A 17,427-nucleotide genomic window follows, 5' to 3' on the forward strand; every position below is an offset into this window, starting at 1 on the left:
CTTACCAATTTTGCTTTGATAGGTATCTTTGAGGTCCTCAAAGTGATGCACGAGTTGGGGGTGGAACTTGATGTGGAAACGTACACAAACTATGTTTTTAAAAATTTTGCTGATAGTGAAACTGCCCGTGCCCAGCTGAAGGTGAGTTTACATTTGTAATTCATAAAAATAACTATGGCATGACTTTTTTTTTTTCTGTGTTCTCTGTGAAGGCTTTAGATCCCAGCAGTGCTCTAAATGTGAGGTTGGTATGATGAAGCCTGTTGAGAATATTAGATTACTTTTGAAACAGTTGCTGCACTGATTGTTTACTTTGTCTTTTTCCTGCTGCTTTTCTTTCTCCTTTTCAGAGCTAACCAAAATATTTTGCTCAAGACTTAATAGCTTTCTGTTTCCTGAAGTGAAAATTAAATAAATGAATGATGACCTTTTTTTACTAGGGATTAGAAGCATTACAGTTGCTTCCAGTGCTTTTATTTTTTTTAAACTTGTTAAAGAATTCAGAATTGCAGACTTAAGTTTAACTGTTCATCTCTTTCTGCCTTTGGTAACTTTGTCCCTTGCAATTGATTTCAATACAAAAGCTGGATAATTTTTGATCAGTAGAAACTTACCTAGCTAGCTGTGTAGACTTCTGTAGAGCACCTTCCATGTTCTGAACAGCTATCAAGACAAGAATGCCAGTGTCCTCTGGGAAGGAAGTGTATAAAAATATGAAGTATCAGAAGGTCTCTGTGTGTACTTCCAATGATTGATTGCTTTATCTCTAGAAAAATGACTGCCTGTTTGAAACTGTTGGACTCTCTGTAGCAGAAATAAGATATGAAGCAGCACATGGAAGACTGAACAATGTTCTTGATATATGTAAGTATTTTTCATGTTGCATGTGTTGATTGGTTGTAGGTTGAGATTTACATGTATTAATATATTTGGTTTAAAGATACATGGGAAATGAGCAAAGCTTTAATTATGTGAGGTCCTCTATGATGAGACATCAGACTGTTTGAAACTATCAATTCTGGACAACATGTCATGGTTAAATTCTTTTTAAGTGTTAAACCTGACCATAAGATTTACATATAAGATATTTACAGGTTGCAGCTTTGCTGGGATTGTGATAGGATTATGATCCTCTTGTATTTAGGGGTTTAAGGAAATAATTTGCCTTGCACAATGACTGTTAAATTGGTGCAGGATTGTTTTTGTTTGCAGCATCAATTACAACAGGATGCTTAACAATATGGCTCTGAAGTACTACAGAATCATTAATGAAAGCACAAACTTTAAAGAACTGATTGTCACAGATGTGAACCTGAGTGTACTCTGTTAATTGGTCGTGGAAGTTATGTGTATAGATTTGATGGATTAATTAGGTGATGAAGTTGCAAAAGCATGAATTAATCACTTTAAAAAGAAAAAAAAAAAACTTTAGAGTTTTCTCTAAAGACTTCTTATGCTCGGTGCTCACAGAAGTTAATGCATGTCATTTACTGAATGTATGGGATGGGATGATTTACTTGGTTAGGTAGGAATCGATCTTTGTCTTCAAAATGTAAAACAAATACAGTTTTTATTTCCCTAGTATACTGAGAGAATGATAAAACACCTAAATTTGGACTAACTCTGCTATCGAAAGATCTCTTGTAAACAACAGCTTTCATTGCCCAAGATTCAGGGAAAAGCTTAAGCAGTCTTTTGCTGCAATTGTCACTAACCGATTTGTTTAACAAATATAGAAATATGTAGTCTGTACCCCGTGACCCTGGGAAGCTGTTATGTTGAAAATGAGAAAACTAAATGAGTAGTTACCAATTAGTGATTTAATTTTTGTATTAGAATTAGTGAATCTTTAAGGGTCACCTTACATTCTGCAGTTATGTTGTATGTTGTTATTACCAAAAAAACCCAACAAGCCAAACATGAAAAATGAAGTACCTAAATTAGCTTTGAAAATTTTTTGAAAGGATAACTATTTATTAGGAGCAAAGAATTTTTTTCTGGAAAGTGAATTAGGGTGGGGTTTTTTTGCCTACATGAAAAAGTAGACCACCTCTGCACGCTCATTTTGGTTAACTGAAATAGTTGGGTTTTAATGTGTTATAAGGCGCAAATATGTGTGTGTCTGATATATGGTAAATGTATATGATATCAAAATTATGATACAGGCATGTATAGTAGGCTGCGTTCTGTCTTACTGTCATGAAATTAGTCTCACACAGTGTATTTAGCTGTTTTCTGTGTGATGAATTTAAATCTTGTAGTGGTATTTCTGTTTACAAAGACTAGGGTTAATAATTCATAGAGACATATGAAATTTCTTTTGAACTTGAGCTTTAAAGGAAGGTACTCCTGTAAATAGTTTACCAAGCTGAAATGAATGCTAGTAAATCTAATTAGCACCTATGTAATGATAAGGCACAGATATTAAACAGCTGGTGGGTTTTTTTTTTTGACTTGGCTCCTTTTGCTGTATTACAAAGAGGGAAAAATAGATGCAGCATGGAAAATAGTTCAAGATGTCTCATCAGTGTAATCGGGTGAGGTGAAGGTTGGTTATTAATGCTGGTTGCTATCTTGGTGTATTGATTCAGCTTCTCATGCCTTATAATGTATAGATTTCTGCTACTGACAAGATGAAAACTACGAAGCGTCAGCTGAGGAATCTGGGCACATAAGGCAGCGTACATGAGAGCTGCTTTTTCCCTTTATCATGCCGTTCCATTCCACTTCATTGTCAGCCCCTTGATTTTCTCAGACTTGTTTGTTGCTAGGGAAACCAGGTTGCCGATTGTCAGCAGCAGCTGAGCATACTAAGATGCTTTTCTGCTTGTCTTTTTGTGAGCAAAAAGTTTAATATACCACTGAAAGAGGATTTGTATTGTGGGTTTCTTGAAACCAACTTTACTTGAGATTTTCAAATAAAAACAAACATTTAAACATTAAAACAATTAAACATTCCAACATTTAAAACTTAATTTTCTAAATGCCTGGAGTTAGACTAGGGAGTGGTTTTAGCAGGTTGTTCCTGCCTTTTTTTTTCCCCAGGTTTCTATAGAGCCTGGTGGGTTTGTATCAGTTTTGTCTACCATATACCATATTGCAGCCCTTGCTGAAAGGTCCCAGTGCAGTCAGGTTTTTACAGGGGTTAATTCTATCATGATAGTGAAGGCAAATGATAACTACTTCATACAGGACTTAAATGCATCTAGAACTGTATTATTTTTTTTTACTGGACTATGATGCTGGAATGAGACACAGCAATTCTAGAGGAAGAAGGCAGAATTGAGAATATTTAGCCAAGAACTGATGTAAAGATGAGTACATAGGGCATAACTGTAAATTAACTCTCTAGGACATCTAGTTTTCAGGAATTTTAGAGTTTCCTTGGTGTTCAACCAATGTTGTAAATATCAAGATTTAGAACTGTGTATCTTTTTCTTTTTTCCCCTTATATTTAAATTAATTCAGTGGATAGCACTTCAGATGGAACTACTTTTTCTTTCTTGTCAGGCAACTTGCACTAACAGAAGCAAACACCTAAGAAAGTATCACTGGTTTTGGCAAAACACTAAAGCCTGTTTTAAGGCAGATCCTTGATCTGAAACAATTAGTAAACCATTTGCCTCTGATGGTTCTTTTTTTGTTCCAGCACTAATATCTCAAGTTTTCTTGAAGAGGATTGTTTGGCTTTTGTTTTGCTTTTTGGAACATAATGTTTTCTTAGGTCTTGTACTTCTTTACAGATAAGATGCTTACTCCTAATTTGTATAAAAGACCTATCAACTATTGACATTAAAGACAATGAAGAGGGAAAAATCTCTTAGAATATTGATCTCTTGAAATGGAGCAGATTTAGAGCTGATAAAACCAGGACTGTTTCAAATGCCCCAGTATTTGAAATTTTGATTTATTAAGCTAACAAAATAGTTCTTCTAGTTCTTCTGGAATAGTTGTTCTTCTAGTTCTTCACCCTTTTTACATGACCTACTGACTTGTTGCAGTTCAGGGATTTTTTTTTTTTTTTTTTTTTTCCTCCTATTGATATTCACCATTTTAGAAACAGCCTTATTTTGGGCTTTAAAAGGTAAGGTTACTATATGAATACCTCTTTTTTTTTTTTTTCCTCTGTAGCAAAGTTCCCTCTCTTTTGCCTTGTTGATTGCAAGTCTATGCAGCATACACTTGAAGTATTATATATAGTACATTAAAAAGAACTTCACTGTTCTTGTTTGTTCTTCGGTATTTGGCAGTATATAAACTTCTCAGGGTAGCAAACATTTGAGGTTTTATCTTTATTTGCTTGTTTGTTTATGAACTGCTGTGCTAATGTAAGATTTCCCTAAAGGTTATCACTACTAACCATTGAAGTAAATGGGTACTTAAGATGAAATACCAGTAGGAGCCAGGCATACTCTACTACATAGGATAGCTTTTGTGCTCTCTGGGTTAATATGACTCCCAAATGCTCACATTTAACACCTAGTATTGTGCTACATTGCCATGACTTTGTATTCAGAGCCATATGGTCCCATTTTGCAAGGAGGGTTCCTTGCTAACTTCAGGGTTGTTTTAAGCTTATGCAAGTATATGTGAATTAACAAGAATTTCTGTCATTCACCGTTTGCCCCAGTCAAACATTTTGGACTGTGAACGAGGGCTTTTTTTCAGCATACTTATACCACTGGGAAGCAGAGAGCTCACTTAATACTGCTTGGGACCAGAGTCTGAAGGCTGATTTTGTTGACCAAATTATTTCCTAAAATTTTGTAGTGGCTATGAGATGTAGCTATGTTTAGGCTGGACATTAGCAAAACATATCAAGTGAATATGGTCAAAGTAATTTCCTAGTAAATTGCAAGTTCTATCTAGCTGATCCTGCTCTACCATGATAAAAGGGGTAGAAAAAGCAAACTGGTGTTCAAATTGGGTTTGTTAACAAGGCATTAGCTGACTTTGACATCCAAGGGATAAGTGAAATAATGTTTTAGATGCAGTAAGATTATTTTACTATGCCTTTTAGTAGTCAGCCCCAGAATCATTCATTTCAGATGTATTAATTAAAGAAACAGGCTTTTGAAACGCATTTTTTTCTCTGTAAGTATAAATATAAATATTCAGTTGAAGTAGGACTTGCACTAGAAAGAAAGCCATACCAATGTTTACCACACACAGCCAATGCTACCATGAAATACCCCCTACCACTGGAAAATTGTGCAGGTGTTCAGAATGTGATTTCAAGTATCTTTAAGATGTTACCCAACTCGTGTTGTGAAAACTAGCTGCTGAGGAATCATACTCTCCTCAGGTGAAACAGTTACTCTCCTCAGCAGTGGAACAGTTACTACTATTGTGATTTCAATAGCTACTGGACATTTGGCCTAAAAACTTGGAATTCCAGAATTCTGAGGGAAATTAAGGTTGGGTTCTTTTTTGTTTGGGTTTGGCTTTGTGGTTTTTTAGTTGTTTGGTTTGGTTTTTTTTGTTTTGTTTTGTTTTTTGTTTTTTTTTTGTTTTTTTTTTTTTTTTCCCCTCCTGCTTACTGTTTCCACCCTCTCCTTGCCACTTTTAAGCATGGCATATTTTTAAAAATTTCTTTAATATTAATTTCTCTTGTTTGCCTTTATTGCTACCTGGCTCCAGAAGCTATGTCCAACTTTGGTTGTGCCCAGATTTCACCCTTCTATTGTTTCTGAAAGCGTGCCAATTCATGTTTCCTTTTTTATTTTAAATTTAATGGCTAGAACAGCCTGAAAATTAAACTTGAGGGTAGAAGAAAAGAACATTTCTACCTTTTGTAAAGACTGCAGCAAAATTTTATAACTAAATGCAGGTCTCCAATGTTTAAATGAGCCAAATTTAGGACTGTCGTACAGAAGTACAGGGTATGGACAGCAGGGACACATGAACAATGTCTGTGGCAGACTAGTTTATGGATTTTTGTTGAAGCTGCTCTTCTCTAGTAACTGCTTCGAAGTATTCCCATTCTGTCTGCCTGATGTACCATTACTATTTCAGAGTCAAGTACTTTAGGAAATTGATGCATTTGATATCTTCAGTTCATTGTCATGCTGTCAGTGGTAGAGCAAGTTCACCCAGGAAAGCTTAACTAACCTCACAGATAGCTGCTTTTTTTTTTATCCTCTGTGTGGACCTGCATTTGACTCATTTTCAAATACAGGTGGCAGTTGCGCAGAAAGAATAAGTGTTTCATAATCTTGACCCTCCTAAATAAAATCCTAAACTTCTATGAATGCTTTCAAGTTTCTATGCAGCGGTTCAGACTGACATCTTATTTTTCCCTTACGAGAATTACAGGATGATACAATAAAGTCATAAGTTATTGTTCTCTTAGCCTTGTCTAGGCTAATGCTCCTTTATAGTTGTCAAAAAGTTATAGGATCTAGAGAGAATTTTTATATTCTACAAATTACAGGAATATGTCAGTTTTTATATACTTAAGTGAACTGGCTAACAGTTGATCTTTGGTTGTAACCTGATGATGTGCAGTGAAGTTGTCTCCATCAAGTTCTGTCCTGTTCTATGAAGGGAAAAAATGGAGTTCTGTGTTTTGTTTTCTGTTTTTTAAAAAAATATCTATTTATCTCACTATAATAAACTTTATACCTGAAGAGATTTGATTACTTTCTTTTTTGCATGGTATAAATGCATTTATAGCTGCCTGTAGTTACCTGTCTCTACTAAAAACCTAGTTTTAATGCACAGGAGTCTAGGTTTTTGCTCTTGCAAATTCCATGTATTGAGTGTTTGCTTTGTAAAGTGTGACTTGAGTAAAACTTTCTTGAAATGCTAGATAGAATGAAACATAAAAAAGTAATATTAGAATGTGTTAAAAGATTGAACTAAAAATAAAACTAAAATATATTATTTATTTGTTGTAATTTGTTATCTGTTATAGTATATTCTTAGTTATCTGTTTGGATTGCTGCGTGATTTTAAGTTATTTAGCAGAAACTATGACCGTATGCGGTATAGTAAAAAGTTCAGTAGTATTCTGTACAGAGTTGGTTTAAACGATATCTGGAAATTATTTTATTTTAATTGTACTTAAATAATTGAATAAGATCCTCAGTGTTAATGATGTGTGGGGTTTTCTGAAAAAAGATACCATAGTAGAATCATTACGTTGCTTTTAATTTGTTATCCTTTGCTGCCCTCTTCAGCTCAGATGATGTATCTCTTTGGAGCAAGGTAAGTCCATATAATAATGCTGTAAATAAAATCAAGTTCTTTAGGAACTGCATGTTTATGATGCATTACTGTAAATCTGAATTCTGAGCCCAGTAATTGTAGATCCGATTCATTTGAGCAAGACTTTTGTCAGTGGCAGATTGTACAACTGTATAAAACTGAGTTTTCAGATTGGACAGTTAAGTGTAATTGTGAAAAATCAAATGTGATGTTACCATGTAGTTTAGTTTATGCCACTTCCGTTTCTAAATCAGTGTTGTTATAGCTGAAATGGGGTGTGTGTGTGTATATATATATATATCAATATGTATATCATTTAGCTTCTGGAACAGTCTGCCATGGCTGTGCAGTCTGACATTCTTTAATTCCCTTTCCTGCTTTCCCTAAATTTTCCTCCTGTCCCTACACTAGTACTAATAAAACAATAGGGTACAATGAGAATTTTAAAGTTTCTGTCATGTAACTTAAAATATTGAAGGCAAAGCCAGGTAGAAGAAATACTTGCATGAAGCCAAGGGGAAATGACTGATAATCTTGCCCTCCCTGGTTACATTAGAAAGACACTGCAGTATAACTTGGTCAATAAATTTTGCGGAACACTAGAGTAGAGCAGTTGTTGCCTGAGGCGTGGTTACAGAATTTAGGAAGGGATGCACTGTGGTTTTTCTTTGATACTGTACCTCCTAATACATGTCTTCCAGTGTATTTTAGATTTTGCACAGAAATCTTGGAATAAAATGGAAATTTTAATGTGGAAAGTCACTGATTAATGATTTATATTAATCAGATACAGCTTGTGAGGTGCAGGGGCTTTTGTATTTTACTACCGTTTTCTTTTGTGTGAAGATTGTGGTGGGAGGATGTTTTTGCCTTCTGCTTCTATCCTTCCTATTTTGTATTTAAAAAATAAAAAGGGAGGGCAGGGAGAGAAAAAATTGGGATCTTTCATTACTGCCATTATGAAATTAATTTTGAGGGACAGTCAGAGGACTGAAGTAATGGTGGTCTCCACATGAAGTAGTGTCTAGAGTTACTTCTGCTGTTCTCCACAATGGAAGAAAGATAAATTTTGTTGTTTGCTGAATTTATGAGTAAATACATGTAAGATACTAAAAATAAGAAATGCTAATTTGGGAAATAGATAGATACTTAGCATTGGAAATAATATCACACTTTCATTTTCTTTAATGTAACTCATCTTTTTTGGTATTCTCTGAGATTTGATTCAGAACTGTGTTATCGTGACTTCCTTGGATTTTATTGGAGTTGTAGGTTCTTTTGTGATGTTTTGTCGTAGGAGGAAAGGGGCAAAAGGGTAGAAGGCTGTAGTTTTACTGTGCACAGTGTTCGTGGTGTCGGTAGAATGAGAAGTGGTAGATACAGTATTCCATTGTGCATCTGGTATTTTCTGGCTTTGTTTATCTAATCTTCATTAACAGTTGAAGGTGAGGGTTCCTTTTCTTTTGTCATTACTTAACAACACGGCACTTTGACACTGGGAATGCATCTCCCTCTAACTTATTTGAGATTGCATTCTAGAATAATGGCAGATAAAGCAAAATTCTTGAAATACTTCAAAATCTCAGTTTTTAACTGAAGATGGTGTAATTTCTTTAAGAACAGTCAAATGGATTTTTAAAATTATCTAGTTAAGGTTAAAGTATTTGTAGGTAGGATGTGGGGGCTGTTGGGTAAATGCTTCTTTTTCTCTGATGAAGTAAAGTCACTGTATTCCTTCAGTTTGTATGATTGATAAGACCTATGCTGAATTCAGTCAAATGCAGTTAATTTTTATGGATGCATATTTTGTCATTCAAAATTGCACTTATTTACAGCAGCTGTACTTTTTATCTTAAATCTAGTACAGCATGGTAAATCGTGTTCTTCTATATTCTTGATGTATATGCTTCTTTCAAAATAAAAACGCTTTATGGGACAATTTCAGCCTTTTGGTAAATTGGAACATAATTGTAACATCTCCAGGAGCAACACTGGTGAATATTTGCTTTAAACTATGTCCTACGATAGCTAATTTTCTGTAGAATGATACATAAACAGAATACTAGAGTGTCTGTCTTACTGCCATACCTCAGAAAGCATTTCTGTTTGCAATATTTTTTCAAGAAAAACCTATTATTTACAAAAAAAACTTCTTTGTATTTCTTAGGGAATTACTATGATGTGGTAAAGAGTAATAATTTAACAGAGAAATGCTTTATTATTTTGAGAATTCAATTTCAGATACTATTTGTCCTTGCTTGCTTCTTTTGGCTGCAATGTACGATTATTCTGTCTTACCAGATAACAGAACTGTTGTACAAGGATGAACGTTATTGCCTGACGCCTCCAGGACCAACTGGTAGAGTTTCAATTTCTATGATTGTAACTTATCCACAAATCCGTTCTTCTGTGTAATGATGGGTTTGAGGGATTACAACAGTAAACACTGATTGCTTCTTTTTGAAAGTGAAATTTGAAAACATGTTGGGTAAAATCCTGATTCAAATAATCAGAGCATATTTTGAGATCCATGAGATCTTTTGTTTAGAGTTATAAACAAATCTTGCTGATAATGATTTATTTTTTGAAGTTTATTGACCAAAATAGAAATTTAGAATGAACACAGTATCAGTGCTTAAATACCTACAAAAAAAGAAAAAGGGCAGTCTTTCAACCTAGTTTTACCTTTAATAACTCTTCTGATTTTCTGAAGCAAAATGGTACTTAATATCCCAAATATTTTACTTTGAAATAAGTATACTTATTTGTTTTGTTTTGTTTTGTTTTTTTACAAAACAGGGGGTTTTCCTCCTGTCAGGGCTAGAAGGGCAAGGGGGTATGGGGAAAGCTAACCTTTGAGAAGACAGTAATTGCCCTTCCTATTCTCAGCTACAGGACCCCCTATATTTTTGCACGAGCATAGATAAGAAACTTAACCCTATTTGGCAAAAGCTGTTAATCTTGATTTTCATTGGTTGATAAACTATTTCTTCAGTATTAGTTGATCTAATAGTTAAAGTATTTTTAATGTTTTTATATTAATATTACAATACTTAATGTAGCTTGGTAATAGAATATAATGGGTAGAATGTACAGAATAAATATGCAAAGTGGTAGAAATCTGTTTTTTCTTTTGAGCAATGACAAAATATTTGTGGCAACTATTTGGGGTAGTGGGCAGGAAAGGGGGGGAAGGCCTTGGGCAGTACCACTTCTGTCACACAGTAGTGGAAAAAATAGATTGAAGTAAGATTCTGTACTGAAAAGCTGTCACTAGGTCTGAAAATAATTAATATTCCTTTCACTCACCAGTTAGATATGTGCTCCCAAACCACATAATCTCTATGCCTCAGTGATCATTGTTGCCATTTCAGAGCCTCTCATCAGGGTGACATCTCACACCAAAATGATTTCTTATAAATTAATCTTGATAACATGACAGTCTCGGTAATTTTAGTGGAATGCTTTCTCTTGTTTTTTTCCACAGAAGCTGTTGGCTATTTTCTTTATCACTTGATTGACAGCATGAGTGACTCAGAGGTACAGGCCAAGGAGGAGCGTTTGAGACAATACTTCCATCAGCTGAAGAAGATGGTACCATTTCATTTTTTGCTACATAATGCCTGTCCTGCCTGACATGTATCTATTAGATTTGAAATTGCTGCTTTTAAGTACAACCAGACCACTTCTCAATGACATGCAAGAGCTGGAGACTTGAATTACGTCTCAGATAATTTCTGTTAGACAAATTTTAGTTTGGTTGTGTTTCAAAACTCATCTAATTTTTTCCCCACCTCTTGGTACAGAATATAGTTATCCCTACAAGCCACTACAGCGGCATTTGCAGACTGCTGGACCCCTCTCAAGTTCCTGAATTAATTAAGGTCTGTGGTTCTATAGCAATTACTTTGAAGCTAAAAAATGGAGTATCTGTACTCTGTGAATATATTCTCCTTTGCAATATAAATATCTTTATGCAGTGATTATATGTAAGCCTTTTAACCTTTCCATGATTTTTCACTGTTGAAGCTGTTTTCATATGTGAAAGAGATACATTTAATAAGTGCTTTTTCAAGTCACTGGAATAATGCTGCAGAATATAGCTTTTTTAGTATTGCAATTATAAAATTAACTTGAGTGGTTTTAGCATGATATGCTTAAGAGATTGAACTTTTGAGGGGGATTAGTGATATCTTGGTCTTACTATGTTTTAGGATGCAAGGTTATTGCCTCATAAAAAATCCCTGACTACAGACAACATTCCAGAAGTAAGTAAATTCAGAGTTAGCTATGCTTGTTCTTACTGTAATAATAATGTTTGGATATGGGTTTTAGATGAAGTGTAATCACTAGCTTTCAGATCATGGAAGTATATTAACGTTATTTAAATCTACCATTTGAAGTTCAGAGGTTACTTTCCAGAGTAGGAGTAAAGGCTGTCCAGATTTTCACATAGACCAGATACTTGGCCTTGGGGTTGGCTGAGGTTTCATGCCTCAGTTTCCCTGTCTGGTAAATATTTCTTTGAAAGTTTCTAGTTAGTTAGCAGTGGTTATGTGAAGCTTAATTCATGCTTGTAAATTACAGTGATCCACTTGAGTGGCAGGAACCATATAAATCCATACTGCTTCTAATGGTGGAGTGTCAAGTCTTTACATCTCTGATCTGAGCAGAGTGGAGATGGGAAGAGAAACAGTCTTCTGTTCCCTACTTCCCTGAACACAAAGAACTGAGTACGAGAGAAATAGTAATGTTGACCTTTGTAGATATGCTGCTTAATGCTTTTTTTACTGTATTCTGACTCAAATCTTCAATTAGTATGTACTGTTTAAACAGATAAAAGCACCTTAAATGATTAAAAAATTTCTTGGAGTATGAAAGAAGAGGATTATTTTGTCTGTCTTTTATTAAAGTGATACGACAAGTTGTTCAGAGAAGGGTGTTTTTGCAATTGACATTCTTTCTGTTACCTCCATTTAGAGTGCTAAATCTGACGTGTCTGCTTTGGAGAAGAAACTAGAAAAGCGAAAAGCTGAAAACCAGCCTATTACAGATGTCTTGAAACAACTCGTACATGCTCTTTGTGAAGAAGAGGTACCTTAAGCAGTGTGGAGATAATTGGAAACACACAGCTATATTTTTAAAGGGACATAAATGACTGTATTATGGAAAGACACAGTTAAGCAAAGACAAGTGCAATGCTTGAGGTTTCATGGTTTGATGCTTATAAATCAAACATAAGTGCAAAAAGCAATTAAATCAAAAGGTTAACTAATTTCAGCAACACCTTGAATGGCATGTTTTGGGGTTGCTGAAGTTTGTTTACAATAATCTGCAAAGTGAATGATAGTAACAGCTGTGATAGGTTTATCATACATGCCAAATGTCCTTTCAAGCCATGGCTCCGGTCTCTTATATCTAGATTGTCAAGCAACTGATACATGCACTAGTCATTTGCAATTCAAATATTACTAGGTTGTTAATGCAGGGATTGAAATTCCATTTTCCTGCAGGAGGAAAGCTCTTCTGAGATAAAGGGTCTCTTGCCTCCATTCGGCAGGCGTCCAGCTGTAGTTTACATTCATTTAGTGTGTGTCTGTAATTTGTGGGGTATCACCACACTTTTATTCAGTTTCTTGTTCTGTATGATCCTGCCTAAAGCTGTATATATAGGAAGAGTAAGCTGTGCAGATGATAGCACAATATTCTCTGTTGCTAAGAATACAATTTAGAAAGAGTGATTCTCAGCTGTCTGTCTCTACAATTTTACATATGAAATAAGACTAGAAGCAAACAGCGTTGTAAGTTCAAAGTGGTCAAATGTATGAATAGGAATGTATAAAAAAATAAGCTTCCTATGGGATCATTAAGTAGTTTCTTATTCTTTAGAAAGAAGGGGTTTTATATATGTTTGGCAGTTTACCAGGTGAAAATTGTTATGAATTCCAAATAAATAAGACCTATGTTAGAATTTGGATTAATCATGTTTATAGTGTCTGTCTGGATTTTTAAAAAAAAAGGTCTTACATTAAAACATGCTAGAAATATAAAGCAAGAAAATTTATTTAGAAATCTCAGTAAGTTACTCTAAAAGGTGTTTCAGAAAAATACTAATTTATGCAAAATAACTTCACTCTTAAAATTTGCTAAAGCATTACAGCACCGTGTTTTCAGATGTGATCTTATGCTACTAAAAGCACTAAAGCAGTCATGTAACTGCACACTGAACATATAAGAATTATAATGTCATATTGACTTTTCCTCTAGTTCACATCTTTGCTTTGTTCCTTTTTTAGAATATGCAAAAAGCCCTTGAAGTGAAAGCCAAATACGAACCGGACATGGTTGTCGGTGGCTATGCAGCCTTAATAAATTTGTGCTGTCGACATGATAATGTAGAAGAGGCAATGAACCTGAAAGAAAAAGTGTAAGTACACCGGCACTGAAACATGTCACAGAGATTTATGCTGATACACAGACCTTGTTGAATTAAGTAGGTTGAGTATTAACCCCCTCATCCATTTTTAATTAGTTTTCCCTAGCAATGTATGTGCATTTAAAACAGTCACGGGTGTGGTTTTTGAAACAAAAAATTTGCTTGGTATAATTGAACATCAGAAGCAGCTACTTTGCATGGTCAGTAATTATCTCTTTTTTTTTTTTTTTTAAAAAAAGGCAAATTGCTATGTAGGACCTGTTTTGTTTTTATTTTAAACATACATAGTGTCTAAATTGAAGTTTGGCTTAATTCAAGGGAAAAAAATACCTGCATGGTGTGTTAGAAAGCACCTAGAATGAGTTTAGAATATTCTGCAGCTATATTGTCTTTAGAATAACGGTGGTTTTGAGTGACGTTATTTTAAGTCTGTCAACAGGCATTCTACTTCAAAGTTTTGTTTTCAGAGCTTTGTATCTTGGCTGTGAATTATCCTGGAGCAAGTTCTCACAGATCATCTTTCTATTTGTCCCTTCCCTTTTTCCCTTGAAAGCCTCCTTTCAGTCTGATGCTACAATAAATGTGTTACTTTCAGATTGTCTCTCTCATATGCACTCATAAAGTACTTGGTTTTACAGTAGGTTAGCGGGCAGGGGCTCATTACACCTTGCTAGCATTTGGAATTATGTGAAACAACTGAGCACTAATATCAAGAAATTTGCCACTCTGCCAGTAGCAGTAATGTATTGGTTTTGGCTGTACTGCCACTTTCACAGTCCCCATAGTGAGCTTACATGAAGCAGAATTGAGTCTTCTAGTGGAGCTTCACTGCAGTATCTCATTTAAGTAATCTGCCTCAAGTGCAGCATAATATAGATAAGTAGTGACTCTTTGAATACTTACAAAAAGAAATGACAGAGAAGGAATTAATTTTAAAACTTTCAGAAAAAAGAAAACACAAATACATGGCAGAAACTTCAAAACAGTAGCTTTTATCTTGTTACTGTAGGCAAATAGTTTCATATTCTTTATCAAAAAGAATATAGCCCTGCCCCAGCCTTGTGGACTCTGTTTTCTTCCCAGGTTTCTGAGAAATACCATATTTTATGCAATAACTACCAAACAATTAATTAAACCATTTGGCTCTTTAAAATAGAACTTTTGGGTTTGGGTAGTGTACGTCTGTGTGGATAATATTTTAAAATCACATCTTAATGGTGCATCTTTTAAAGTCTATCAGATTTTTCCTTTAGTACTTACTATAACTTTTAGCTCTCAGTGCTGTTGTTTTGTTATGCATCTTTAAAAATAAGTTTCTAAGTTGAATCTATAAAATGTGAACTTCTGTTGATACAATTATTAATGTTTTAATTTCTAGCTTCCCTAAGAATTCACCTGTTGCTCTTGACACGGGAAAGTACATAGCACTGGTAGAAGTCTTAGCAAAGCATGGCAGACTAGAAGGTAATCCATTTGCTTTCATTATGTGTTTCTGCTATATAATAAAGGTATCTTGCCTCAAGAATAAAAATGTGAGTTGATATTAATGGTATATCATGTCCTGGAAAGTGCTTGAACATTTTGCATACAAATTTGCATGTGAATTCAACCAGAGATGCTTGGACAGTGCAGGCCATTAGTTTTAATGGATTGGCAAGCTTGTCATTTACATTTGCACAGCTCAGTGCTTTTTGCATTTCTGCAGCTAGTTTTTATTAGGATTGCTGTTTGGATTGAGTTTGAAGATCATGACTTATGGCACAAATTGCGTATGTGCCTAGACTAATGGCTTTGTTTTTGCTTAAGAAGGTCTGAAGGCTGAACATAAAACCTATAAACATAACCTTTTCATAAGAGCCAAGTACTGCAAAAAATAATTTAACTTTTTATAAAGTATATATTTTTCTGTTAGTATTCTTTTATATGTCTGTTATTGAATTTTAGAGTAAATCTGTCAAACTGACTGGAAATCTTAGCTTTTAATGACTTCTGCAAACTGCCTATTTTGTATTTCTGGATGTTTGCATTAAGCTGTTAGCACTTTTATTTCTGTAATTCAGTCTAATATAATTCTGTAATTTACATGATTTGGTTGATCTTTAAAAGAACTCTAGACTGTCATCAACTTTAAAAGGTGATTCTGACTATAGAGTTCTATGATTCTGTAGAAGTCTCAACGCCATAAAAGCGTGGTCCAAGCCCAGACACAAAATGTTAATGGTTTTATATAAAACACTATACGATAAAATAAAAAAGCTAATGTATTTTTTTCTTGTAAGATCTTTCTTTGAAATATGTCTTGGCCTCTTATTATTAAGCTTACTGTTAGAAAAATAATAAACAAAGCTGATGTTTTCCAAATCATAATAAATCAGATCATGACCACCTCTACATTAAAGCAGTTTGAAAAGATTAGTTTGCTTTTAAGAGCATAAATGTCTCTCAGAAAATAAAACAATTCATAAATGTATCCAAACGTAAAGTGGTCAAAACATTCTGTCTATGCAATAATTAAGAACATTATAAAAATGCACTTATTCCATATACCAAAATGTTTGTTTCTGCCTTACTAATGAAGCTTAATGAACCTAATGTTTTAACATGCAGTCTGTTAGAAAGCTTTCATTGGCTCTCCTTGGCTAATTAGTATCGACACAGCAAACAGGCCCTATCGGTATCAGACCATTAGTCTGGCTGTATATACAGTGTAAACATATCTTTATTATCTGGCCTCGTGACAAGCCATCTGCTGAAGAAACAATGGAGTGATTTAGCAGATGTTAGCATTGAACGATAAAAGCATCCATTTAGTAGAATCTTGCAGCTATAGGGCAGACTATACAGGGTTATGTGGTGCAGAGTGGGCACACAGTTCCTATCTATAATTTGTAGTCAAAGTTGCAGCAAAATGATAAAACCATGCTATTGTGGATTTATAATTGTAGTCTCGTTTAGAAATGCAAGTAGTAATTAACTTGAAATCGGCATTATACACCAGAATTTACATTCCTGCTGGGTTTGAAATGCTGTTTTAATAGCAGTTTGTTTTCCCTACATGAAATTACCTAAGGGTCTTTTGTGTTGTTTCATTGTAGATGCTATTAACATTCTAACAGAGATGAAAGAGAAGGATGTTCCTATCTCAGACAGAACAGTTGCATCTTTTTTCCGCATTCTTAATGCTGCTGCCATGCGAGGTGAAGTTGAAACAGTGCATCGATTACATGAGACCATTGTGAACCTGGGGTTGCCAGAAACTGCTGTCCTTCATTCCCCTCTGATTACAGTTCACCTTGAAAAGTAAGCAACGTTTGAGCTTCAGATGAAAGAAGTTATGATACGGTATTTATTTGTGTTGTATGACCTGCTGCTGTACTATATACAGTTGCATATTCATGTTTGAAAGTGTTCATGCACACAAGCGTGCACACATGCACACACACACACACAATATGTGAGTGATCTAGGAAAAATAATGAATGAATATGTTTTCTCAAGTTAGGTAAGTTTCTTTTCATCAGTTGTACATCACATCATGATCTCTGGGAACAACAGTGGGTTTTATGGACACATCAGAGATGAAGTGGCAATATATTGCAGTATGCTTATGAATTTGTTCTAAAGTCTGTTTGACAAGATAGCTATTCAGAGCATGATAGGTATATTCTCAGCTCTTGTGGTTAAATAGTATGTATTTTCCCATCAAAACAGTATTATTTTGCTGTGCCATCCAATACATCTCAGGTGAGTTGAAAAGTGGTTGTTGAACACCAAAATATTTT

The 17,427-nt window shown here is 34.6% G+C and overlaps 1 protein-coding gene across 1 annotated transcript in view; it reads left to right on the forward strand.

Annotated features, from left to right (window-relative positions):
• Nucleotides 1-17,427, forward strand: part of LRPPRC (leucine rich pentatricopeptide repeat containing) — an 83,010-nt gene that overhangs the window by 16,022 nt on the left and 49,561 nt on the right. The window contains exons 12-24 of the mRNA XM_026844617.1: nt 23-141; nt 771-864; nt 3,104-3,213; nt 4,002-4,084; nt 7,182-7,209; nt 9,511-9,568; nt 10,697-10,803; nt 11,016-11,093; nt 11,424-11,477; nt 12,190-12,303; nt 13,506-13,636; nt 15,024-15,109; nt 16,741-16,945. Of these exons, the coding sequence (XP_026700418.1) occupies nt 23-141; nt 771-864; nt 3,104-3,213; nt 4,002-4,084; nt 7,182-7,209; nt 9,511-9,568; nt 10,697-10,803; nt 11,016-11,093; nt 11,424-11,477; nt 12,190-12,303; nt 13,506-13,636; nt 15,024-15,109; nt 16,741-16,945 (1,267 nt within the window). The remainder of the gene's footprint in view (nt 1-22; nt 142-770; nt 865-3,103; nt 3,214-4,001; nt 4,085-7,181; nt 7,210-9,510; nt 9,569-10,696; nt 10,804-11,015; nt 11,094-11,423; nt 11,478-12,189; nt 12,304-13,505; nt 13,637-15,023; nt 15,110-16,740; nt 16,946-17,427) is intronic.

The sequence above is a fragment of the Athene cunicularia genome (assembly GCF_003259725.1).
Source record: "Athene cunicularia isolate RWA chromosome 3 unlocalized genomic scaffold, athCun1 chr3_part1, whole genome shotgun sequence".
NCBI classification, from domain to species: domain Eukaryota; kingdom Metazoa; phylum Chordata; class Aves; order Strigiformes; family Strigidae; genus Athene; species Athene cunicularia.